The sequence below is a fragment of the Osmia bicornis genome, chromosome 5 (assembly GCF_907164935.1).
Source record: "Osmia bicornis bicornis chromosome 5, iOsmBic2.1, whole genome shotgun sequence".
In the NCBI taxonomy this organism is placed as follows: domain Eukaryota; kingdom Metazoa; phylum Arthropoda; class Insecta; order Hymenoptera; family Megachilidae; genus Osmia; species Osmia bicornis.
Window position 1 is genome coordinate 8,384,203 of NC_060220.1, and position 27,217 is coordinate 8,411,419.

Here is a 27,217-nt window from a genome sequence, read left to right on the forward strand (position 1 = left end):
GTGCTGTTTGATATGGAATTAATGAGCACCCCCTGCTATTATGTGCGCGGCCCTGATTCTCGGTTTACCTTCATGGCTAGAGAGAAAAAAGAAAGGGGAGATTCAGAGGTGGCCACGATTTACTGGCAGTTGCCTGCGCCTTTTTCACGCTGCTGGAAAGTCCTTTCGGGCTCCCTTTACCTTCCGCTCCTTTCGCGCAGCTGCTCTTTCGATTCTGCAAGGCGATTATAACGCGTCACCAAAGGCGTTTATTGTCTCGTAAATCGGAAACAATCGAGGAAACTGTCCCCGCTCCTCGTCGCTCGGTATGCACGACGAATAACGAGGATTTTCATTCGTTCGGAGAGAAAGTTGTTCGATTAATATGGAAATCTTGCGTCGTTTATTCTCGTGTTTCGATAACGTCGCTCAAATTACACTGGCATACGCAATGGCTACCGCGCGTTGGACGGTTCGAGTTCTCGTTCGGAATTCGCTCAGGAATTTTTCACCAACTTCGACTTTGTATCCAACTTCCAGAATGTATTTGTAAAACGTATCAAAACTGCCTGTCGACGAGCCGACATTACCCGGTCCCGTTTCGAAGAAACGCTAAACCGACCGGACTTGCAATCGAACACGAGATATCTCGTAGTCCGTGTTTCATAACGATTTCGATCGATTTTCTCGCGATCAACCTCCATTAATTCGCTTTTAACCAGCTACCGAAACGTCTACCGTGTCGATCTCGTTGCTTTTGGACAGATAGAAAACTTTATAACACCGTTCGCAATGCTACTCGCGAACAGATCTTACTTTCGAGCAAACGGCGACGACGTTGAACTGCATTTTGTAGCCTTGCAATCGGAGGAGACGGCGATTAGAGGAACGCGTCGCTCGACATAGTCAGCGAATCTTCGACGTAGGAAACGACACGGTAGCCTCGTCGAGAGTAAACTTTGACTATGTTAATGTGGAGCCGCGCGTGTGTACCTAGCACGCTCGAGTGAGATGTAACGCGTGTACCCGCCTGTCGGCCGAGCGTCTACAAGCGCAGAAACATCCACTAGTTTTCCGTAATTTCGTCATCGACGATACACGATGATACACGGTGTCGCTGGAACCGAGATACCGATAGAATCAAACCCCCGATACGTGTTTGCAAATCCCAGACCTCATTCAACTTTCACTTTCTACCATTCTGCCATGAATTTAAACCGCCATCATTTTTTATTCCGAATCTACTCTGTTTCAAAGTTAATTAGAGCATAGCTTCGAGAAAGCAGAGATGTCGAGAGGACGAAACTAAACGTTAAGCTTGGGATAAAAAATCGTGGGGAAAATGGGGGAGTAGTTGGCGTGTAACGCGAGAAGGTAAAGAGAAGAGGAAGCAAATAGATGACCCATGGAACATAAATGTACTCTGTTTCATTGAGGGCTCTGTTTGCCGAGTGAGAGCAGGCTGTGGCCTAGTCGCGGAGAATTTGAAGCAAACAGCGTGAAACGAAACGTGTCGGTATTTAAGCTTCCGTCAGAAAACGATTTCGTTAAAAGACGTAACATCTTGTTTTCGCACAGATACGAAATTTATCCTTCTCCCTGTTTGACGTATGTACGTTTCATAGCGATACGATGTAATGCAAACATTCGTGTTTAGATTGCGATATGCGCCCGGGGAATATTCAAAACTTCTACGAGTCTTACGTGTTTACAGCAAACTTTGTAGTCACACGTTAAAATTTCATTTCATTTTCTCTTTTTTTTTTTTTTTTTTTCATTGGAGTGGGTATTGTGCGTCATTCAAACAACTACGCGTGCCATTCAATATATTTTATTGATACATGTACATATCACTTTGTGTATTTAACACTTCGACAAAAGCCATTAAGACAGTGATATAATTTAAAATATAAGTATACAGCAAGCTCTGTAAAACGAGCCGTTCATCTCTGAAACTCCTTCTCGCCTTGTTTCAACAGCGTAACCTAACGTGAAAACGCCTCGACCTGGTGTTGCAGTGTCCTGTGACAGCGAGCTCGTCGTTGACGTCCTCATCGGCCTCGCCGGTGTCCGGTGCGATCCTGAGCGCAGCCGGTTCGTCGTTGGTCAGCGTAGCTGCCACCACCACGAATCATCCCCTGGGGGTAGCTGCCGGTCTGTCGAACGCGAGGATGGCGGTGACCAGCGCGGTGGTTAGGCCACCAGGAAGTCCTACCACCTCGGTCAGCCCGTCTCAGGGTCATCCGCCGCCGACGACCGGCGGCCCGACGCCGACCGGAAGGTGTTGCGACACTGGAAGACCGATCTTCACCGATCCGTTGACCGGTCAGACAGTATGTTCTTGTCAGTACGACCTTCTAGGCGGTTACCAAAGACTCGGAGGCTTACCGACGGCAGCATTGTCCATGTACAGCGCACCTTACGCGGCTGCGGCCGCGGCCGCTGCTTCCGAAGGGATGGCCGCCTACTTTCCGAGCCTAGGTGCCGAACAAGCGCCCTTCTACACGCCCACGGTGAGTTTATTTCAAAATTTACTTTACTTTTGCGTCGATGCCGTCGTTGAATTCGTTGCGCGATCGCGAATCGCGCGGTTTCGTTCACGATTTTACGGCTGCTCTCACGTATTCCCGATTTTGATACGCGGTATTCGTTGATTCTTTTTACGTCAACATTCTTTACCTTATTTGCGTACGATGATGATTCCTACCTGGAATTCTATTAATTTATTCGTCCAGATACAGTTGCACCGGTATATTCTTCATAAATGTAGAAAGGAGTTTCAATTACTCTATCATCTATGTAATAAATGTCAACTTAACGAGAAGTTCGCTGGTCATACTCACGACATTTCGAGGAGAATATTAAAATTTCATCTTACCACATTCGCATTCGAAGAATCCTTTTCTCCTTTTATTACCAGACGCGTAATTAATTTCATCGTGGCTCGGAGATCTTTACAAATTTTCCCGTTTCTCCTCGCCGTTCAATCGCGAAAGTATATAAATTTTGCGTGGCAAGTTGTGTATAGCCGGTATTAAAATACCGTTCGCACGAATCGACTCGGTTATCTCGGATCGCGGCGAGTTTCATCGTTCGGATAAGGAACGCGCGACGATCGGCCAACGTAGTCCAGGTCGCGTTCTAAGCCAGATATCGCGAATTTTTCTTTCCTGCTCTGTACAGTTTAATCGAGATGTTATCGCGGTGAGAGATCCAAGATGGACCTTAATATAAGAAAAAGGAAGCCGGCGTGTCGATGGTGAAAGAGAGAAGGTTATCGGGACCACACACAGAACGGGTACACGAAGAAAATAGTCGCAAAGCGTAAATTTATGAATACGTCCTGCGGTAACAGTGGGACACTGTCGTATTCGAAGCGATCGCCGTGGCTTGCCTGTTATCGTCGCTCTTTATGATCGAGCTTAAGGAACGATCGTACAGAGTGGCCTCCTCCTAACCAGCCAGTGGATCGCGTACACAGGTTGTGTGTGGTATCACCGTGTGATACCATTGTACTTGATGTACGTATCGAGGTTTTAATCCTTTCACTCCGAACCGGCGTGCGTATGCATCATAGAAAATTGACGATTAATTAATCGCATCAGAGAAACTTATCTCGAAATAAATGGATAGTTGAGAATTTTTCTGATCATCCGAGCAGAATAGATGTTCGGCAATTAATATTCGTCGTTGGCGCGAGAAGTGTAAAGGGTTAAGTGTTCCCCATTTCGCAATTCACCATCCGCTATTTTGGAGTACTAATTAGAGTTGGTCGGTCGATGACTACGCCATTCGAACACGGTATATAATTAATGCCGTTAATGCAAGACTAATGCATATAGAACAAGAGAACGAACGAGCGATAGAAGGGGTCGTGAGAGTGAGAGGGCGGAGGGGGGGCGGCTACGTACTATGGTTCTATTATTCCACCGGTTGATGGTAGTTTAAATGCAGCCGGTATGGAGACGAACCGTGTCCGGGGTTATGGGTTACAGAAACAAACAACGACGGCACACATCGATTCTAATTATTGTTATCGCTGCTGTGCCAGCTATTTTTCTCATTATCGTCGATGAATTGCTGATAATCCCGGCCGACCGAACGACGCCAATTAATCGTCGCGTCATTCGAAAAATGAATATTTCCGTCGGTTCGACCGGCCGGGGTGCTGGAACAGAGATATTGCCGGTTGAAAGGGTCTTCGTTTTCTTTTTTTCTTCTCGTTGCTGTTGTTTTTATAGATTGAATAACGACGATACGCGACAGGCGGGTAATTAAAAATTGGACGAATAAAAAGGTGGACGTGGAACGTCGAACGAACGATTCGTGAGACACGCGATGGGTTCGTTCTCTCAAGACTTCTGTTAAAAGTGTTCGATGAATCGGTAGCGGAATGATAGTGTCACGGTTTCGTTCGTTTTGCGATCACAGAACTCTGCTCCAGTTTAGAACGAGCGTTGCCAGCTAATCGTGCATCAAGGAATCCGTTTCTCGTCTCTTTTCCTTGCACGCGGCGCGTTAATTACTCATGCGAGGCGTTGGCCGCGTTATTAACAAGTATAATTGCTTCGGTTTTGCAGGCTGCTGGCCTCGATCTGAAGGAAAATCTTGGCGCAGGAGCCGCGGCAGCATGGCCTTATCCATCCGTCTACCATCCGTACGATGCCGCTTTTGCCAGCTATCCCTTCAACGGGTGAGTTAATTCAACAACAATTTTATAACCATTATTTTATTATATTTCAACCGCTATAGTCAACGCGTTAAATAACATTCTCTTTTATCCGTACCTTCGCTAAATCCAAAATTACACACGTGCCCCTTGAACAATTAAGGGGCTCAATTTTATGGACTATTCCGAAAGAAATACTACGTATTTAAAGTACCAAGTGTATTTTATGCCCGATTCGGAGCTATTCCGAGGCACCTTATATACCTCTTCGGCCGGCGATAAACTCACCCAGCCGCATGTATGATCCTCGAAATTACTTTGTACCGTGTATTCAGCCATTCAAGTAGGTAATCCCGTAATTATTCTAAGCATTTGTACTTTATGTTCAAGATCGTTCGAAAAATTTCGAATGATTTTACCTTTTCGATCGGTGCGCCGATCGGGAATACATAAGACTGTTTCAATTAATAATATTATCGGGCGGAAAATTTTTCTCTCACGCAGTTTGGAGAATTATCTGTTTGGCGTGGAGCACGTGTCGTGAAATCTACGCTCCTGTTTTCTCGCACGAAAGCAAATAGGAGTAGAGTTAGAGTTCCCCTTTGGTTACGACGCGTTTCTCTCCGCTTCGCGCCTCCTCTCGATCGTCGATCTGCCCTCTTCGCGCACAGCCCGATAACGCGCCGGAGAAACACATAAACATTCCAATAAATTAGCGCTCCGCTGACCCGGGACTGTCGCCTTGGGCGTTTTTATTCTCGCGCTGGCTCGCTCGAATCGGTCAACGCGTGTCACGATGCGACCGGTGAAAGGTCTCGCCCGTTTTGATAAATCGAAATCGTATATCGACCGCGTCGTTTCTCGAGATTACGAATTCTCGCCTGCTGGTTCCTAGATGCCTTTTTCGAAGATGAAGCGCCCTCGAGTTCGAGAGCGCACGATAATTAGTCAGCCTATCTGCGTTTCCGGGTGCCCGATCGATGAATTTTTCAATTTTTCCTTTTTTTTTTTCTCTTTTTCCGTCGCTCTTCCCCTTCCCTTCCCTCCCGTTGCGTTATCAATCGTGTCTCCGGGGTTCGACGCCTCGCCCAGGGACGCCGAACCGACGCTCCGACCGATTTGTAAGCACGCTTTTACGACTCGCTAATGGGATCGATGATTGTAAACAATTAGAAAACGAGGAAAGGGTTGAGCGAAGAACGTGGGAGTCGCGCATCGCGAAACTTTCATTTGTACGTCCAATTCTTCTGGACACGGTTAATTCTACCGCGACAATCGACCCGTTAATAATCAAATTTACAACCATCCCTCTTTATTGATACTTTACAAAAACAACATATTGTTTATGTTTCCACGGGAACGATACAGCGGTTACAATCACGCGAGTGTACGTTTGAAAACATTCGAAAACACGACCGATAATAATTGATTCCTATAAATGTCACTGTCGATTAATATAATTGCTGCTTCTTTTAGAAAAGCGATATTCCCGTCAGCCGCGAATAAACTCGTAATCTGAATTCGCGAATTTGTAAACACGTCGCGATTCTCTCCGACAGAAAGAATTCTTACGGAATATTTATCTACTTCGGCATTGCGCTTACGATGCATCGATTGATTTTTCGAAATATTTTCGTTATCTGGTGCGAAGAAACGGGATCGGCGGTCACGTAGCGATAGTCGGTGGTGACGATGGTGGTCGAGCCGACGAGTGGTCAGTGTCACCTCGTGGAATCTATACTGCCGCGTGACGCACTTCCGGTTGAGACTGCTTCGTATGCAAGGAAGCGATCGGGTACTACAGCTTGCTTAGCATCCATTCGGTCTAGTCGGTTCGCGCACCGGGTCTTCCTTTACGGAGACCTACCGCCGGTCCACACCGGAACCGACCACTACCCCACGCGATAACAATTACCGGAAGATCCGGAATGCACCTGCGGCCCTACCCAATCGACGTCGATATTTCTTTCACCGACATAGTACAGTAAAACCTGGATAAATGCAACGAAAGAATGCTTGGATAAGTGCAACATCGCTATCCCCTCCACTTGGGGGGATCCCCCTAAGCCGAACCGAGCCGCTCGGCGAGGAAACCGTGTAATATGATCCGACCGTAATATCGATGTGACTAATACTAATTGAACGATAAAACTTTTTTATTTTTAACTTTTTCTTAATTAAACTTCTACTAACGCATTTGTGAGATTTTTCTGATTAAAATGACACCAATCACGATATAGTTTGAATTATATTTATAAACAATAGTAATCGAATAAACAACATAGAATTGACACCACAACTGAACATAAATGATATCGGCTGAATACAAAAGATGTGTACGGACTCAGAATCGGCATGTCGGCTGAATAGAAAACATGTGTACGGACACAGAGTCGGCATGTCGGCTGAATAGAAAACATGTGTACAGACGCAGAATCGACACCTCGCTTGGATAAATGCAACATTAAATACCCAGAATCGACACCTCGCTTGGATAAATGCAACATTAAATGCCCAGAATCGACACCTTGCTTGGATAAATGCAACATTAAATGCCCAGAATCGCCACCGGGCTTGGATAAATGAAACCTTTGAAACCAGAGCCAACACCGCGACTGGTTTTGATGTCGATCTCTGTTGCTTTTCGCCAACCTTTAACATCAATTTTAGCAAGTAATTATAATTGAAACTATATCGTGTTTGGTACCATTGTAATCAGAAAAATTTCACCGATGCGTTAGTAAAAGTTTCAATAAAAAAAAGTCAAAAATAAAAAAGTTTTATACTTCAATTAGTATTAGTCACACCGATACGTTTCGGCTCTTTCCTTTGATCATCGGACCTCTCTCTTTCCACCACTGTCTGTCTCTTTCTACGTTCACGCTTGGCTGGTCGTCGCGTGTAATCCGAGATTCGACACCTCGCTTGGATAAATGCAACCACTGGGTCCCAATGTTGGTTGCATTTATCCAGGTTTTACTGTATCTTCATTCTCCTCTCGGCAACGAAATTTTTCTTTTTCTCTTCGTTTGTAGGAAATTGATTTTCATTTGATTATCTCGCGATAAACGAAGATTTCGATCGGAGCAAGAATACTCGACAACTAGTATCGTTAATAATCTACACCATACGCGTTCTCCTGCACCTGTTCGTACTCTCTCGCGAATCAATTAAGATTCGCGGGTCGTCCCGACGTCCTTAAACGCGCTCGAGGCTCGAAGCGCGTGCCGACACATCGGTCGTTGTACGGACACACTTAATAATACGTGTCGTTGATCGTGTGGAGAGGAGCGAAGAGGAGAGTGGAAATGGTGCCGAAGGGAAGAGAATCGAAGCCGGACACAAGAGTCAGAGTCAGCTCTACGTAAACGGTTCTGCTGTTCGTACAAGCAACGACTGCGCTACACACATCGGCCGCTTGTTTCTTATTGTTTACCCTATATGTCCCCGGAAGCAGGGCCAATCCGCCGGAAAGACGAGACCGTTAACCCGCACGATCCCAAGACCTCGCGGCCGTGCATGCTAACTCTGCATTATTGGCTTTTTGTATGCTTATGTCAAACGATCGCCGCGCACGCTCAGCCATAATACTCTTCTTGGATCCTTCGGCACACACGCGCGCAGATACACGCAACCTACTCCACGATTTTCAGCCTCGCTATCGTACCTTTCCGATCTATCTGTCAGACCCTCGTCCGCTTTTCTTCCCGTAGAATTAATGCGTGCTCAACCTTCGTCGTCAAATTCTCGTGGTGGCAAACTCGAACGGAATAGAATAGAGACGTTGGAGGATTGACTTTTTCGAGGCAAGGATCGTTTTCGAGAGGAACAGAGGACGCTTACCGTGCCACGTGTTGATCGCTTCTCATTCGCGATTATCTCGTTGAAGAATTGATACATTGTCCGCCACGACGCTAATGTTTTAATTATAGAGGTTAAATAATTGATGCGTCCAATTACGCGGTGATCGTGCCATTGATTGGCACCGCGAATTTGATACGAATAAAGTAGTATTAATATTATATTAAGATTCTCTCTCTTTGTCAAAATTGATTCTCAACGATAACCATGGGCAAGCTCGATAAGATTAACCAGAGTTTCGTACGAAAAGGTCTCGTCCCCGATTGTGCAAACATTTCTGGCGTACTTTAGCAGACAGGCCGTACGAAAGTTTGCGGTGCATTATTTAGTAAAACGCAGGGAACGATACACGGCGATCCTATCGTAGACCGTTTAGCGTTGCCAACAGCGAATGTACGTTCCGACGATAAGATCGCTTATTTGATTTACGCTCCGAGTATGTTGCCAACCCCTTTCGAACGCTCCATCAAATATTTGCTGTCTTCGCTCGCGGTGGAATTACATTGCAATCACGGTGCATCTGATTCGTTCTGCAGCCGAGACCGTGCAACAAGCTCGTCTGTCTATCGACGAATCTACGATGTAGTTACACGCTTCTCTCCTCTTCTATTTTAATCTTTCTCGATTCGTTTGACGAATCTTCGTTGTAATGATTCGATAATTGTACTCTTTCAAAGTCACGATGCACGAAATCTTTGTTTTATCTATCCTCGAGCAAAGATAACAAATTTATCCGACGGATAACGTACACGGGTTTACTCGTCAAACTGGAAACGATCCTTCAAGCCGGTCGATCCGACGCAAACTGGGAATATCCAGGGCTAATGAGTCTGGTCCCGGTATCCACGCCCTCCAACATTCAACTTCACGGATGTGTCACGTCCCGCGATGATGTACGGCCGTTTAATGACCCGGTTTTAGTTCTAGAGGGTGCTTTTTGCCCGCCACCGGCAAGGGTTGCACGGCACGGGAACGTGGACCGGGTGAAAAGTCAGCGACACGCGTTTTTCCTCGACAAAGTCACGCCGCGTTCCGTTTCCCTCTCGTCTTCCTTCATCGACATGCAGATGACAGCGTTCCGTCGAGTCTACGTGGTTCTACCTTGCCCGAGTCTTCCAGCTTTTTCCCCATTAGCCTTAATGGACGCAGATTAAGCCACGTCGAACCGCGAATGCAATGATTTAATGACTCTGCCGCACCCCTTTCGCGACTAGGTGAATGCTTTTACGGATAACGCGTGTCGACGTCGAAAGGTCAACCTGGCCGCGTTACGTGCGATTTATAGGACGATCGTTTAGTGAACTCTCGCATGATCGGTACTTACCGTTAAGGAGATCAAAGGTGTCCCGAGGTTTTTATTAAATTATTTGTGGAAAAATTCATTTCCTCTTGGCTATCCATCGTGGAAGACGTTTATTTTATTTTACGCGGTGTATTAAATTATATAGAGAACTCTAGCACACTTGTGTATCTAACAGGTCTTTCGTTCAACGCGTCGTATTCTGAAACGAACGATAAAGGTTCGTTGTAACGATACTGTGTTATAAGAGGCGAGCAGCGGATCTCGAGCTCCATCATTCGGTTTAGTAAATTTTCCCGAGTTAGCCATAACAGTAAGTCGAAGAGTAATCTCGGTGGACGATAATTCAACGTGGAGTGACTTTAATCGCGGCCCACGGGGGCTACTTTGTGTACGTGCGTTCTCGAGATGAATTTAAACGATCGTATGACAAAGTAGCGGACCGTGTATCATTTTATATAAACTCGGTTACGTTCACCGTGTGATACAACGAGGGACAGAGAAAGCGACAGGTTGTATAATCTCTCTTTTCGATGTCTGCCGTGTCTCGAGAGAGAGAGAGAGAGAGATAGATAGAGGAGTTTTGCATGAGCGCACGTACGATTGCCTCGCGTATCCGCGGGCATTCTCCTCCGTTCGGTGTTCTTAACACACGTAAAACAGCCCCGGTGTACAGACGTAAACGTACACCAGTGAATCGTCGAGTTTACGATCGATCTGTCACGTCGCTAGCAACCGGTAATAAAGTTGGATGTGGAACAACCGGCTGTCACCAGGTTCGCGCAAAACTTACTCGCGTCTCTCCTGAACGCTTCTAAAAGCTTAACGCGACGACATCGCGCGTGTACACACGCTCCTCGTGTAAATTGCCGAGTGAAAATCCCTTTCTCGTCTACTCTCTTACCTACCAGTCCTTCCCTCTTCGGTTCGTTACGATCGCGCGTCGAGACGATCGAGAGAAATAACCGCGACGAAAAGCCCGGTTGCGGTGATTTCCAAAGGCAATTTTATAACTCCCTCCAGTTGCCGTATAAAAGTCGCGGCACGTTGCTTGTAATTCCGAAGATGTTCTGGACGGATAGCGAAAGACAATGGAAGGAGGACGGACGGACGGATGAAAGGGGCCGCGTTCGCGTGGTCGGGTTGGCGTGGCTTCGCGGTTGATTAAACCGAAAGGCGAGAGCACATGGCTGGAAATTGTAGGCGAGTGAAACGTCGCGTCGCGTCGCGTCGTCCCGTGTGCGTGCACACACGTATCTACGAGGGGGGAAAAAGATGGCGCCCGTCACCGAAATGGCTGCACCTTTGCGTTGATAAAGCGGACCGAAGCCCGCGACCCTACCTGAAAAGGTGTGCTCGAATGATAGACGGAGACGGAACGAGGCCTCCGTCGCGTTGGACAAAGAGGGAAGGAAAGAAGTCGGATATCACCCCTAGTTACGAGTGGTAACGAGGGGCGGAGTCGCACGAACCGCACACCTGCCTCGCTTTCAAACTGCCCATGGTCACTCATCCCCCTTTTTATCCCCTTAAAGGCTACGCCATGACAAACGCGTTTACGTTAACCGGCGGGTAGTTGAGGGTCGCGAGAAATGGCCGTTTCGATGGACTTTAATGGTTGATACGCTCTCCTCGATTCATCCCCTCGTGCTTGCGGGGATGTTTGTCCCACGCTATCGTTCGACACCAAATTCAATTCTTCATTCAGGACATTAGCAGTAAACGTCTTTTATATCGTACTTGAAATATAAAATCTAAAAGATATCGCGTGTAGATAGTGACAAATATTATCAGATTAATTGAAAATAAAATCACTTAACGGATAGTAGAGGATTCTCGAATGGCATTCAAAGTAGTCAATGACGAGGATATATGCGATAGCAGAGGCCGTGCGGGAGGTACAGATTGAGAGAAGCGAGGAAACAGAAGGAAAAAAATGCTCGCGATGGGAGGAGGAAAAGGAAACAGTGAAACGAAGAGGGAGAGAAAGAGATAGAGAGGATCAGTGGACGTGAAAGAGGCGGAGAGATAGAGGATCGACGCAGGGGATGGCAGAGAAAGGACGGAATCGGTAGAAAGCAGCAGTTTCCGCTCTCGGGGGCGGTTGGCTGTTATCATGAGAAACAAGCTTCCACTCTGATTTTTTAATCCGATCCGCACCCCCTGCCACCGGCTGAATTTTAAAATAACTGCAGAACGCCATTTGCTCCTCGCAAACAGACCGGGGTTAAGCCATCCTCTCTTCTCCTTCTCTTTTTCTATCTCTTCCTCTTCCTCTCTTTGTTTCATCCCTTTCTCTTCCCTTCTCGATCTTTCGCTCTCTTTCCGCCCGTTTACTTCGACCCTCCATTCTGGACGGATAAGAGAACGAGAGACAGAGAGAATCGAGAAAAACTCGAGCTCGTATGTGTGTGTGTGTGTGTGTGTGTGTATATCTGTGCGCCAGCGATTCCGCTCGTCTACACGCTCTCGTTGGAAGCGGCTGATGCCAAATTGAAATGTTTAGCGCCTCGTTTCAGCTGCTGCGAATCCCGCGTGTAGCCTCGTGAGTAAGAGAGACGGATAGAGCCGCGAAGGGAAGAAAGCAGGAGGGAATGATAGGGGAGAAAGAGGGAATAGATACCGCGTGTAGGCCTGCCTCGGGGAAGGGTAGATAAGTGACAGTTTTATTAATTTCCCATCTCCTCCCGTCACTGCCACCCTCTGCAACCCCCTCGATCCGCTACCAACACCGGCAACGTCGGTCCCGCCCGTCCACACACGTTTTCAACCCCTTACCGTATCCTCTCCGTCTAGCTCGCGTCCCAACGAAAAAGCTTCGGAATAAAACTCAATAATGCCGGCTTTCTGTCACGCTGCAATCTTGCGGACAAAGGTGCGTTCTCGAGTCAACGATAACTCGTTTCAGGATTATTCAATGGATCGACGAATACGTACGTCGGTCGTCCGCGAAAGGGTTGTAATAAAATTGTCGGCGTTGCCTCGAATTCTGAAACTCGGTAAATGGTCGGAAGAGAAGAGTAAGCAACGAGAGGGAGAGAGGATCGCGGGAAGACCGCAACGAGCGAGGGAAATCGAGGGTAGGTTGAAACAAGGTAAAAAGTAAGAATGGAGAAAAAGAGATGGAAGAAGGGAGTAAGCATCTCCCGAGTCCCAGTCGACGGCTGGAAAATTTAATTTCGATCCCGTCGATTCAGCAGTTATACCGAAGTTTAATCTTTGATAAGGGTTAGTCTTTTAGTAATGGGATCCCAGGGGGTCGGTCGCTTCGGTCCGACTGGGTGAGACGCACGGAAGAGCGAGGAGGGCACACGCCGCTCTCTCCACTCCTTTTCCACTCCACTCCTGCTCGGGATGGAAGGAAGGAGCTTAAACCGTTAGATAGAGATCTGCTCTCGGGATGAAAGTAGTAGCTACCCGCTTATATCGTTCCTCTAACCGAGCAGGACTCGGACTTTTATACCAAGCTCTGGGGAAGGCGTAACGAGCCTCACGATTGGATAAGTTTCCCGACACGAGCTTCCATCGGAGGCTTTGCTTTCTTCTTCTTCTTCTGCTTCTTCCTCCTCCTCCTCCTCCTTGCCCCGCTCTTTGGCTGAGCTGTCTCTCTTATCCAGTTTGCTGGTATAACGTATCGCGACTTGTGTTCGTCCCCGACAGCGTTATATCCGGGTCACGTGCATCCTACGACGATGAGAAGGAGCAACCATCGAAGGGCTTAATAAAAGGACCACTTCGAGTCTTCCATTGAAAAACTTTCTTACAGTTCGATGTCTCTTAACGAAGCTGGAACCTTTTCCAAGATTAAACATCCAAGATGATGAGGTTAAAGGACTTTGTGGTGTAACGGGTGCGTAACTTACTTTGTTCCAGTTACGGCATGGATCTGAACGGCGCGAGACGGAAAAACGCGACGCGAGAGACGACGAGCACCCTGAAGGCTTGGCTGAACGAGCACAAGAAGAATCCTTACCCAACGAAAGGCGAGAAGATCATGCTGGCCATCATCACGAAGATGACTCTGACGCAGGTGTCCACGTGGTTCGCGAACGCGCGGAGGCGTCTCAAGAAAGAGAACAAGATGACGTGGGAGCCGAGGAATAGGGTCGAGGACGAGGACAACAACAACGAAGACGACGACAGCGGGAGAAAGAGCGTCGATGAGAAAGATCGATTAGGTAAGGATCATTGATAACAAAATTCATCCACATTCTTCCTCTTTTATTTTTCACGCTCCCGCTTTCCGCGTCTGTAAATCAAACTTCCTCCTCGTCAACGCACAGTCCCCTTCTCTGCTTCAGACTCGAAAGATTCGGGCACCGGATCGAGCGAGGACGGAGAACGACCGGCGCACCGGATGGACCTTCTGCACAGTACCAGCGGAGGGTCGACCGGGGTGCAGGGTAGGACCGAGAGCGAATGGAGCGAGTCGCGGGCCGACAGTGGGCCAGACAGTCCAGAGTGTCTGTACGACCAGAGGGAGCCAAGGCATCCGTTGCAACTTCAGCATCCGGCCTACCTGGCGTCCGCTCATGGTCGACTCCTGCGTCATCCGTCGCCGGAGAGCACCCCACCGAGTAGTCATCATCTTCCACCGAGCACCACCGCCTCCTCGACAGGCAGCGGAGTCACCACGAAGCCCAGGATTTGGTCGTTGGCCGACATGGCGAGCAAGGATTGCGATCAGCCGAGTCCCAATCCGACGACGATGACCGGTCTCCCGTCTCCGTACAGCGGAAGCGGCGGGGGCGGTGGTGGAGTGGCCGGTGGAGGCGGGAAACTGGTGAGCCCTTTGGCCAGTCGTTTACCACCTCATCATCCTCTTCATCCGGCGATGCACTCGGGTACCCAGTTCGTTCGACCGCATCCGGACTTCTACCGGAACCTTTACGGTGCCTCTCACCTAGGATCCGGTGACATGTCCTTGTTGGAGACTTACTCGAGGACCCTGGGCGGTTTGAGCGGCGTGATGCCACCCTCCACGGCCCCCAGCATACTTACGTCCACCTCGTCGGCGGTGTCTGCCAGTGGTAACGTTAAACCTTTTACGATTAACGGGGGTAGCGGCGCGCCCGGTGGACCCGCGGTTCTCTTGACCACCGCCACCTCGGGCCTATCCCCCTCCTCCTCGTCGACCGCCTCCTCGGGTGGGTCCGATCAGTCCCCTCATCCGAGTGGAAGTTTACCGCCCACGCAGGAGCTCAAGTCTCCGGGACGAGTGTGATTCCCGTGAACCGAGCACGGACTAATATAAATTGAAATATCGAGGGACGGATCGCCGCGCAGCCGTTCGACTCTGTGTGGTGTGGATGACAATAATAACAGACTACAATCTTGTAATTAGTGTACAGTAACTGAACTTCGGAACTTCGAAACGAGATACATTAATAATTGAAACCCCCGTCCCCTCGTCTCCTGGCCCTTCCCGTCACGATTCCTAGTCTCTCTGTCTTCGTAATTTTCAATTTCGCTTCCAGCAATTCCCGACTCCTTTCTCCTTTAGTTCCTACTCTATATCTCTCACGTCCTCGGTCGCAAGATATTTTCTGTTTTTCGCAGGAAAAAAGATAACGAATCGTAGGCCCGTTTCATGATCTTTGTAGCAACAGCGGTTATCTCGCGGTTAAGAAAAAAAAAAATAAAAATAAAGAACAGGAGAACTCTATTCCTAGGCGTGTCTATTCGGCAAGTAATATTATACGAAAGAATACTATATATATAAATACACGATGATGATAATAATAATAATTATTTATGCGTTTGTAAATAGTAGAGAGGGCCCAGTAGAGAGCGTCCGGCCAGTGTATGTATTGTATGTAGAGTAGCTACGATATTATTATTATAATATTTGAGATCATAATTCATACTAACGACGACGATGATGATGAACATTATTATTATTATTATTCTGATTATTATTATTATTCTGATCATTATTATTGTTATTGCAATGTTTATAATATTATCGATTCACGTCGACTCGGTCGATCATGACGAGGTATGGATCGTTGATCGCTGTGACAGATTACGGAGGACTCGTTAGAGGGTATAGATCTTTGAAAGTCGCAATCCAAAGTTTTTTCATTTCATAGTTATTAGTTATTTATTCGATTCGAGCGAACAGCTAATCCTCGAGCCGGTGGTTATTAATCGTAATCGACGACACCGTTTCAAGGAATTTTTCTTTCATCCTTTTATTTCGCGCTTTCATCGAACCCGCTCGGCTCCGGCCGTAATCTGGCAGACTTAGAATTCGCGTTGCGCCCCGCAGTCGCGAGAGGTGTACCGCTCTCGAACCCGAGGAAAGTAGGGTGAAAAGAGGAGAAAATAAAAAGGCATACACATACATAGACGTACTATCGGAGCTGGGAAAAATCCTCGGTTGTGCGAGGCGCGACGCTCGCAGGGCGCGGCGACTGTCAACATATCATGTCGTGTCGAGAGTGAACGATCGCCATCACCTTTTAGTCATTCGTGTCCAAAATTCACGCGAGCTCGCTGATGCCACATTGGCAGATGGCTTGCAGACTGTGTCCTTTCGCAATAAACGAGTCATTATAAAAAAAAACAAAAAAACAAAAAGGAAAAAATATGTTGGGATGCCTCGTCATTCTGCTTTTCCCCGTCTACCCGTCCCGTTTGATCGATCGCCTCTTCCCTTCCGTTGGCTTCGACCGAGAAAAAGGTAAGTGATCTTGTAGAACGCTGGTAATTTAATTTTAATAAGAATATTCGTTGTCCAAAATGACGTTACCCAGGTGTAACGATCACCTGGATAATTCCGTTCGACGACTATCGACTACGCCGAATCGTGTTGCCTGTTGGCGGTGGAGCGCGGAACGCGGAATCATTATGCCGTTGGCTGGCTAATCGCGAACGCATGCATCCAGTTGGAAAGAAAGAGAAAGAGGAGAGACAATACGCGGCAGAAGAGGAGCGGAGGCAACGCAGAGGACAGTCGGCCAGCGGCGCGGCAGATGAATATGAAACGGTGCCCCGTTCTTGGAAGCCGGCCGTAAGATGTACTTATAAAAATGCAAAGCGACCGACTTCTGGGTGGTTGCGGGACAAGCTTGGTTATTAGTAAACATTTAAATCGACAATCGCTATAGGTATACAGGGACAGCAGGGAATGCGATTGGTTCTCTCTTTCTCTTCATCTCTCATCCCTGTTCGCCTCTTTCGCCCTGGTTGCTTTTCGTCCTCTGTCGTTGTCTCACGAGCGGTGGCCGATTCCGTTTCGCCGTCTCGTTCTTGCCGTTTGCGAGTGAAGAGAAAGAGAGACACACGAATGGCCAGATCGAGCATGGTGGAGGAAACAAGAAATCAAGCCGCGGGACCACCCGCCACGGCCTTGGGGGCAGCGAGCCGCGGATCCCAAGGAGGTCCATCCCGTCTTCATGAATCAACTCGTTCCTGAATCGGCATAAACCTTCAAAGGGTTGTGGGGGTCCTTCCCCTGCTTCGCCTCGGCCTCGCTAGATCCCGCAGAGTTATGTGGACGCTCGTGTCCCTTTACGTTTCGCTTCTTCTTCTTCTTCTTCTTCCAACGACGACGATCCGCAAGTTTGGCCTTTGCCTCGTGTCCTGTCCGCACGAAAATCGGACGAGTATTTATTCAGGGTGACCGCATAAGGGCCAGGAACCTTTGGTCAGGGTCAAGCGTGTAGCCGACATGGAAGAGAAGTCAGTAGGTTAACTTTCCCCTGGAAGTAAATGAAATTAATTTGTCTTTGTACACGCGATTACGGTGGCGCGAGTACACGTCTAATTTTAGCATCGCAGAAACGTACGGCGGCACGCGGTTAATGCGGCGAACGGCATTTAAATCGGCCGGTAAACTCGTTTTATGCCACCATAAAGATACTGATGTAGAAAAATGCAGGTGCGTACACGGGAGAAAGGGAGTCTAAGGCAGGAGGGTATCCAGCGGGACGATCGCGGGTCCTGGTACCTGGTCGCTGATAAACCGACCCATTACCAATATAGTAGCTCACTTGTAAAACGATCGTGTCCACGGCGTACTGACAACGATATCTACCGCCCAACGGGGATGCAGTTTTTAGTGGCGTCAGCCAAGCGAACGGACGATAATCGACCACTTATCCTACAAGTATACGAGGACCTTGTACGTGAACACCCCCGGTGCGTGCACTGATTCATCGATGAAATAACTCGGGATCGTCGAGTCCTTCTATTACAATCATTTCCCGATACAGTCATCGAATCGCGATGACCATTCGCGTCGACGCCCTTTAACGTTGCCATTCATCCTTTCGAATGCAAAAATATTGCAAGGGGACAGTTAATAAAAATTGACACCATCTAGCGAGACCTACCGAGTCCAGAGGATCCTGAGAAAGGTCCTCGAACCCTTGTTCCTTAGAATCCTCGTAAGTCTTATCCGAGGACGCTGCAAATGGACGCGGGTTAGCGACGGACGGCTGGTGACTTCGCTGTTGAAGGGAAGGGACGATAAACTATACTAAACTCCGTTCCGTGGCGATGCTTTATTGGCTTTTATCGAGTTTTAACGCAAGCACACCGGATTCCTTTATGGAAACGCCGTTAATTTTACGACGCGGGCATATTTAGCCCGTGGGCTTCTCGTAAAATCATACTTTGGTCGCGATAAAGTTAAAACATCGGCAGGCTTAAAGCAAAGTTCGCCTCGTAAATATGATGGGGGTGGCGAAGGTGATAAGGCGGAGGGAACGGGGTGGGCACGGTAAGTTCTTGCATCGTGCACAGTATATACGTGTATATGCGCGTTTATGTACGTGCAGTCGAGGGTGGAAGCGAACCGAACCGGGGGTGGCTCAGCCAGGCTGCTTTCACGTCGTTGTAATTAACTTATGGTAATTAACGGAGTCGTGGGCGGTGAAAGATTTTTATTAGGCTTCCACGTCTTTTCAACTCTTTTTTTTTTATTACGCCGTCTAATTGAAGTTTCTGCACTGGTAACGGGGTATACGGGGGTCGTCTTCACTTCTTTCTCTTTAAATTGAACTTACTCGTGCACTCATTCAGTTTGCAATTTTTTTTATCTAACATGCTATATAATTTGAACTCGAACACGTGCCTCACAGTTCGTTTCTCTCCGTTGGAGAATCTTCGCGCAACTGCGTGCCGCGTGTCGAAAGGTAGCATAGTCGTGTAGGTGGTGAATAATGAATGGCAGCGTCGAAACAACTTGCTGGACCAGCGTCGAGGACGCGGATCGAGAGGACGAGGATGGGTGACGAGGGAACGGGGGTGGAGGGCGCAGTTACAGCGCGAGTTCCGGGTGAAACGACATGAAAAATTAACGGGCTCGCGTTTTGACGTTGCGTCAAACTTTCGTTGTACGAGTGATAGATCGTGCCGTGACCGTGTAGATTACTCTCGAAGCGGACCAACGCGAGGGACCAAGAGAAAAAGGGCACAGGGCTGAGTGAAAGAAGAAGGGAACCGGCTAAAAGATCGCATTTTCAATTTCTCTTTTAACCACCCTTTTATCGCTCGAAGCATACGCGCATCTCCACTCTTTTTTTCTCGACTCTCCTCCATCCCCTTCTCGATCGAAGTTTAAACTTCGTCAATTAAACTTTTAGTATTCTCGTAAAAATAGCCCAACTGCTGTCGATAAAGTTGTACGTTCGCGATAGATTCGATTTAGCCGATCCAAAGTCGGACAGAATCGTAAAATCATCTACTTCCGTGGGATCGAAAGACGTTGAACTGGATATAGAATAAAGAGAACATGGGAAATCTTCGCGAACGAGATCTTTTCCTATCCTTTTTTTCCCCCCTTCCTCGACATGGACAACAACATGAATCGGTAAAGAACATCGTGGACGTCCGTGACGATCATAATATATCGTCGACGTCTGGCTTCCCGATTTGTGGCCTCGGGATCGAATGTTTGATGCGGCCGCTCCTCTTCGACGTAGGTCCCGGATGCTGCGGACTATCTATTGTTCCTGAATAAACCATCGTGTGGCCGAATACCAACGGCAGGCAGTAACTCTTCGACTTCCTGCGCGATTACACGAAAAAGTCGCGTGCGCCGTTCCCTTTCCGTTCCATCGAAGACCATTGAATTTTTCCAACTCGTCTCCAATTCTCGCATCTCTTTATCTACCGATCGTCTACATTGTAATTTCCTTAATCTTGTCGCAAGAATTCGACGAGAGTGTCTGTCGACAAGAAATTTCACGTCGCGTTGCAAGGAAACGGCGACGAGACGGCAATAAACCGATTGCGAGTGGAAACTAAGTAATCCTCGAGGAGTAATGCGAGTCTGGAGCGTGTTCTATCGGAGCAAGGGACGCGCTTGATGCGCGCCGAGGAAGCTGAAAGAACGACAGCGATATTTCATTCGGTCTACGATCCCGCGAATTCGTTCGCTCAAAGAACTTCAAAGGAGTGCTCGCGGGTTGCCGGATGTCCGGCTGTTCGCGATCGAGAAGAGAAGCGGCTCGAGGCGTACACCGAGCCAACGACAAGACGAAGAAAAAGACTAAGAATAATAAGGAGAAGAAGAAGAAGAAGAGGAAGAAGAAGAGGGAGCTTACAGTTGAGGCTGGTACTCGAATTCGTCCAAGGCTTGTCGGCTGGCAAGTACGACATAAGTCACCTACTAAATTAGTGGGTAAGGGGCGGTGCATAATTCACCACGGGTTAATTGGCGAGCGTTTTCACGCCAGCCGCCAGTCTGTCAAAGGCGGCTACAGTTTCGAGAGAGAGAGAAAGAGAGAACTCGTCGAGAGACGAGGTCGAAAACGGATGCCTGGCTACTGGCTATAGAATCAATTTTTAAACGGTTAACTGCCCTGTCTCCGAATTCCGATGGATACACTATTGCCCGTTAAAAGCTGAATTAATGACCGACATTGATAAGAGCGAATCGACCAGTCCACCACGTTGTTACGTAATTGTTTGCATGGCTATTCGAACGATGGCTTTTCACGGGAAAGGAATCTATCCCTGGCTTCGAATAACTCAATTGCGCTTGGAATTCGACTGTCTATTTAACACTTCGTTATTTTATTCCTGCCAGCTCGATGCAGACTAATTTTAATTCGCTAATCGAAATCAAATGAGAAGAATAATGGTGATTTATTTGCAACAAAATCTTGTTTGAACAGCTAATCGTGCTACACGAACTCTGGGCAAGTAAAGTTGAAAAGATTTGAGGATGCTCATAGAGAGGCTCGTTAACGTTCATCCCGGACGATTAAATAAGTCATATCGTCGCGGCTCCTAACGAACCGGCACGTCGTTCAGCATCGTCCGTCGTGATTCTCGACTGGTTATCTTCTTTTTCATGCTGCCTCCTCTGTTCTACCTCGTCGCGTGCTTTAGACACAATATTTATGAACGAGCACGAGCGGAGCGAAGTTCAGAGCTCGTAATAGGATTAATTTATTACGGGTGCAAGGGGTTAATTCGATCATTACGAGGTTTATTCGAAAATATTGATCCCTATCATTGAAACCTGGAAAGAAGGAGTCTTGTAATTTTGATATAATTGAAAAATGATTTTGAAAAAGGATATTACGATACGGGTTATCGTTCCGTGACGATGAAAAACAGTGGCCCGACAGGATAAAAGGAGAAGAAAGGTGCGAGGGAGATTTTTCAGTAATGGGCAAAAACGTCGATCGAAGAAGTTTATAAAAGTTCGGAAGAGATTAAAAGTCCCCCGCTTGTCAAGCAGCCTCAAAACAGGGAGACTTCCCGCGGGGTCGTTATAATGATTGATGTCTTTCATATCCAAAACCGTCTCCGACGACTGTTCTAATGCCTCACTTCGCCAGACATCGTTTTACACGCTACAACCTTCCTTACAATGTGCGCACTCTGAAAGCTGGCGAGTGTTAAAGTCGTTGAAAATAACATCAAGGGTGTATAATCACCGTCAAATTTTACATATCGTTCTCTTTCTTACGTCTAAAATGAAAAATTCTGACGAAATAGAAGAAGGATATTCAGGAAAGAAATCTATCGACGAAGAATCATTAGACAGGCGTGGCCACTAATTATATCAACAACTGGTGTTCGACTTCCAGGAAGGATCATTTGATCGGCGGCTACGTTTCCCTTTTGATTTATTTGCCGGCGTTCCCGGTCGCGGTTCCCAGTGGGCAGCCGCGGATTTGGCCTACCGATGAAAAACTGTATTTAATTAAACGACTCGGTCCGAGCCACGACCAGGGGACAAGAACACGAAAACTACGACGTGGAAGATGACTGGTGACTAGTCGAGAGATCGCGAGCAAAAACCCCGTAGCCGCGGGGCTCCGTTCGATGACGAATCAATCCTCGTCGATCGATGCAGCTTGCCTTATTGATCCTGATCAAGAGATGCAACCGATCGTGTACTTTATTTCCTGCTACATCGATAGAATCGCGGAAGTTGTATCATATTCTCGTTAAGAAGATTTCTAATTTAACCCTTTCGCTATGAATCAAGATGCAACATTATGGGTTGTGATTTTTCCTGTTATCTAAAATTTCATTTAATTAACGTATAGGATAAAAGGATCATTACCGAGTGTCATCGACCTAGACGGTCAGTCGAATTTGTTAATTACACGCACGATTAGAGAATCGGACAGGGCAAAAGTCGGTAGCACGTCATCCGTTGGTCACGTCTCAATCAGTGTCTGGGTAGGAACGAAACGAAGCGGGGGAGCCCCGTGGTGGCAAGAAGTTCTTGAAGGATTGGCTAAACGTGCCGAATGTTAATTACGCCAGCGGGGTTCCCGGTGTTCCGTAGGGTCCCAGGTGAAAAAGTTCTCGTTCGGGTCTCGCCCGAACCCCCCCGGTTCGGCTGCTCGATTATGGGACCAGCGATATCGAGAAAAGAAACTCTCCATTCTACCGTCTGCCTTCTCGATCGCTGCGTCGGATTAACATTCTCGAAGCAGCGGGACACCGTAGTCTAACGAGATAATTGATTGTAAAAACCGTAATTAAAGGATCGTCCGAAGCCGTCTACGTCTAGCCGGTTTTCTTTCCATCTTAACGATGCTCGCCGTCGCCGCGATGCTAATTTTTCGATAATTCAGATATCATCTCTACCGCTGAGATCATATTTATCGATCATCCTTGGATAATTTGCCAACTCGAGAGTGTTAATTGAACAGTGTATGCCATGCACGTGTCACGCTAATGAAGAACAATGATTATTTGTTCCCAGGGTGTATAAAATGAAAACTTAGTAAGGAATCTTCTTTAGCAATTGTAACAGAAATTTACGGGTACGATTTACGGGTTCGTCCCGTTTTTCCCATACACCGATCTTTCCTTCGGCCTCGTTTTCTCTCGCTCGCCGTGTGTATAAATAAATGACGTTTATTATGAGAGAATCGGCCCGAAGCAGAGGGAGAGCGTCGCAACAGCGTCGAGGCGCGAATCGTCAAAGTGGATTTATGATATTTTCCCACCGAGTCAACCTTTGATCTGCCTCTTCTCGGGCCCCGTTCCTGCGAAACGCTACCCTTTTCAACGTAACGTCGTCGTTAGGCCCTTCGCGGCTCTTCCTTTTTCCTGTTTTTCCTGCAGTCCCATAAATGAACTGCATCGATATGAATCTTCTCCCGTTTCTACAAATCCTATCGGTGTTCATTGCAACGTTGTTCTTAACCGATCATTTCTCGCTCCTTTCTCCGCGGTCAGAAATCGAAGACGTCCGATTTAAACATTGATCCACGGATCATGATGGATCGCGGGATGCCGGGTGAACGATGCACGCGTTAAAATGTATGAGCCAGGCGAAATAGATCGGCTAAATAAATCAACATTGGTCGGTGGTCGTGCGAGATGAATGGAAGTCGAACCGGGAATCCGTTCGAACGATTTAATTCCTCAGCCTGAGTTTATCGGCGACTCCTTATTCTTCCTCAACTTCGAAGAAATTGAAGGATCGCGAATCGGTTCGTTCTACCAGGGCCGATATTTTCGCGGCGTTCGCGTTTCTTTCCTTATTTATCGCTCGTATCAATTTTATTTCGATACTTCCGAAGATTCTTTGGTACGAAGTAAAAATATTTTTCCAACGAAACAAAGTACCAGATAAGCGTAGGGAGAAGTTTCGAGCAGCCTGATCACAGGGTGTCCCCGAGGCGCCACCGCGTCACTTCCGTCGCACTTGGAGCCGCGTATCCGTCAGCGTAACGATCTTGGTGACGCGTCTCTTCTTCCCGTATGGGAAACGAGATGAAACGAAGCGACAGAGAGAGATCAACTGTTAGCTTCGTTTGTCCGACCACGATCGTTAGAGTCACCCTAACCGTCACGAATTATTTCGAATATTTTAACGAATCGTGTCTAATTATTTATAATTAATTACAGTGAGATCTTTGGGCGATGATCGATTCCGTGAACATCCGTCAGCCCATCGAAGATATCGCGGCTTCTCGTAATTTGTAAGCTCGATCGTCGCGCGAGTCCTGTCTCGTGCACGCATTAATCTTCGTCCTTTTTTTTCAGCGGAACTGGAGAAAAAAAACGCGTGGGAGAGTATCTTCGTTATGGAACGAGATTTTTTTGCTTCGGAACTCTGTCTCCAATTATTATCTCTCGGAAAGCTTTTTTTATTATTCAGGACAGACAGATCATTAAGCAGAAGGCGAATTAACGTTTTGTTTTATAATATAAATAACGTGATTTTATAAAATTAAGTGAGACTTTCCGTTTTCTTTGCATATGCTGTTGCGAAACGGTCGAGGTATCCGTTCTGGGTGTACTCGCGCGAGATTCGGTCTGGAAAGGGGTCGAGAATGTGGTGTTCCTTCATCAATCACCGCTCGCAGGCCCGTTTATTTTAAGTCGCGGCCGCGTTTTTTTAATACACACGCGTCATTAACGCGTGCTGGCAGCTAGCCGGTGGGGAACGAAGAGGAGGACCGTGTCGACGTGGCGTGCGATTAGGTATTCGATGTTCGACGCTGCGAAGGAAGTGTCCCTCGGTTTGTCGCGCGGCACGTCTGCGACCAAGGTTCCTTGCCAAATTTGCCGCTAAACGCGAATCGATTCGTCACTCGCCAGCGTCTTTAACGTTCGTTTACCTTGCGATCGGTCGTTGGAATAAATCGATTTTAAGCAAGGTAATATTCGTTTCGCTGTTGACTCTGTAGAGAATTCGAAAATTAATCTATCAATTGATCTAGCATGGTTGACATCGACTCGAATACGTAACGGAATTAAATGCCGGAAGATATCGAGCGAAAGTTGGATCGTCCGCATAGCACAGGTGTGCACATACGTAAAGTTGACCGGAACTGCTTCGTAACACGGTTGGTTTTTAAAGTAGCCGCCCAGGAATTTGCATATTCGATGGAAATCCAACGAACGTTCGTTCGTTTCCGAGATCTTTCTATCTTTCGCTGACTCGGTCTTTTCTGCGCCATGTTCGATTTTCCGGAAGGAAAACAGTATCGGTGCATTCGTAGATTCTCGATGAAGTTTGCTGCAGTGGAAAGTTAACTCTGATTAACCGGTGATCGAACGGTGGAGCAAAAATGGCGAACAGAGGGGCATTTATTCGGCCGAATTTCGTGTAAAAGCGCGTAGGAGTAAAAAAAGGAGCAAGAGGAGGCTGTTGTTGGGCAATAATTCATACGCGGCCATAGAGAAGCGTATTGCGCCGGTGTACACGGTTCTATGCGGCGGACGGACAATGGCAGAGATTGCGGCGTCGATGGTTTTCCATGCACCGAAACATTCTGCGCGTGCCTCTCCTCGCTGTTTCGCCTCTAAATCGTCCACCCAGCTCGTCGCTTTCGAAGATTTGCGATGATTTGCGATGATTTGCGGTCGCGGCGACGTCTCGTCGATAAATCTCATCACCCACACGCGCTCGTATTTCTCTCCCGAGGCTCCCTTTTTATCCCCTAATAATATTTTCGTTAACTCCGCACCGAGGATCCGTTTCGCGACCAGCTCGTGAATATCCCGCGATGGGACAGAAGTTATTACTTATTTTCCTCCTACCGATCGGAATTAATTATTCGACCGAAAATTCAGTCGAAAGGACGCGAGGATCTAATCGCGATATTCCTCGAAGAGGTAGATAAAATGGACATCCAATCGATGTTCCTTAATTCAGGAAAGGAAGACGTGTCCCGATACGTCTTCCAGATATCCGCGATCCTTCTCCGACCATCGTCAACGAGCCCGGCCTCTTCGTCTCGTCAGCAGCTTTCTCTCTAACTTTTACGATCTCATATTTACCAACGGATGCGCCCACGCGCCTGCATCTCAGAAAAAAAAGGGGAGAAGCCAATTAACACGGGCAGGTTGGCGCTCTCGTCGCGATCCCGGTGCCGATCTCTTGACGCAACGGTTGCCGATTAAAATTCATTAAAGCCGACGAGATTAGTGCGGTTCTGGAAATGGACTCGAAAGGCCGCGCGACGCATATCAATCGGTTGTCCGGGCCGAAGGGAGGACAGGTTTAAACTAGGGAAGAAAAAAGGATATCGATGGGACGGGAGGAAGAAGAAGAGGAGGAAAGGGTGAGATAAAAAGAGGACGGGAGAAAGAAGGAAAGAGAGAGAATCGGGGCGAGTCCGCTAATGAGAGCGACAATTCAGTGTGTCGAGCACAGGCAGCGTGGAATGCAGCCAGCCTCTCGGCTTCCAACATTCATAAATTCATTCCCGCCGCCTTCTGCCAGCTTCGTTTTATCGTCTGACAATATGCCGCTGCGACCAGTTCACCGGCGACGACTCTCCGCGTGGTGGTAGGAAGTTTGAAAATGGAGCGGAGTCGCGGCCCTTGTACTACACACGGCCTCGAGATCGGTCAGATTGATTTTTCTTCGTCTCGCCACGCCGTGAGGTATTATCGGCTCCACCTGGAGACGCCGTGCCGTGTGTCTCGATTTCTTTATCGCGACCATCTGGTTATCGAACGCGCCTCGAGCTTGTTTCGAGAGTTCAAGGGGTGTTCGTCGAGCACGCTGCTCGTTACCTCTTTTCTACATTTATTTTTTCATCTTTTATTTCCGTGCTCTCATAGATACATGTTCATTAAACTTGAATCTTTCGATCGAGGCGAAAGAAAGATGCGTGAATTAACAAGAATGGTATACAAATTAGCAACGAAATAAGTTGTTATTTATCAGAAGACGGATTGAAGCGGAAGAGAGATTAGCCGTCGTCCGCGAGGAATCTGGTAACGATTCTAGCCGACTTAAGCCGAGTTTTACGCACGGCTTTAGCTAAGACAATGGCGAGGTTCCAGGTTTACATTATTTAATACCCCGTCGGCGACGGTGGTCGGGGCATTAATTAGACGGTGCTCATATGCTAATACGTGGGACTAAGCTGCGCTTATTCGCATAGTAGCTGCCATGAGCCGCGTACAAGCATACTCTGCTCACTTAGTTACTCGGTTATACTACACGTAGCCTCTAT

The 27,217-nt window shown here is 47.6% G+C and overlaps 1 protein-coding gene across 2 annotated transcripts in view; it reads left to right on the plus strand.

Annotated features, from left to right (window-relative positions):
* Positions 1-16,743, plus strand: part of LOC114872348 (iroquois-class homeodomain protein IRX-6) — a 56,821-nt gene extending 40,078 nt beyond the window's left edge. For both annotated transcript variants that reach the window (XM_029179448.2, XM_029179446.2), the window contains exons 2-5: positions 1,998-2,492; positions 4,560-4,672; positions 13,683-13,987; positions 14,111-16,743. In XM_029179448.2, the coding sequence (XP_029035281.1) occupies positions 2,151-2,492; positions 4,560-4,672; positions 13,683-13,987; positions 14,111-15,033 (1,683 nt within the window). In that variant the 5' untranslated portion in view covers positions 1,998-2,150 and the 3' untranslated portion in view covers positions 15,034-16,743. The remainder of the gene's footprint in view (positions 1-1,997; positions 2,493-4,559; positions 4,673-13,682; positions 13,988-14,110) is intronic.
* The last annotated feature ends 10,474 nt before the right edge of the window (positions 16,744-27,217 follow it).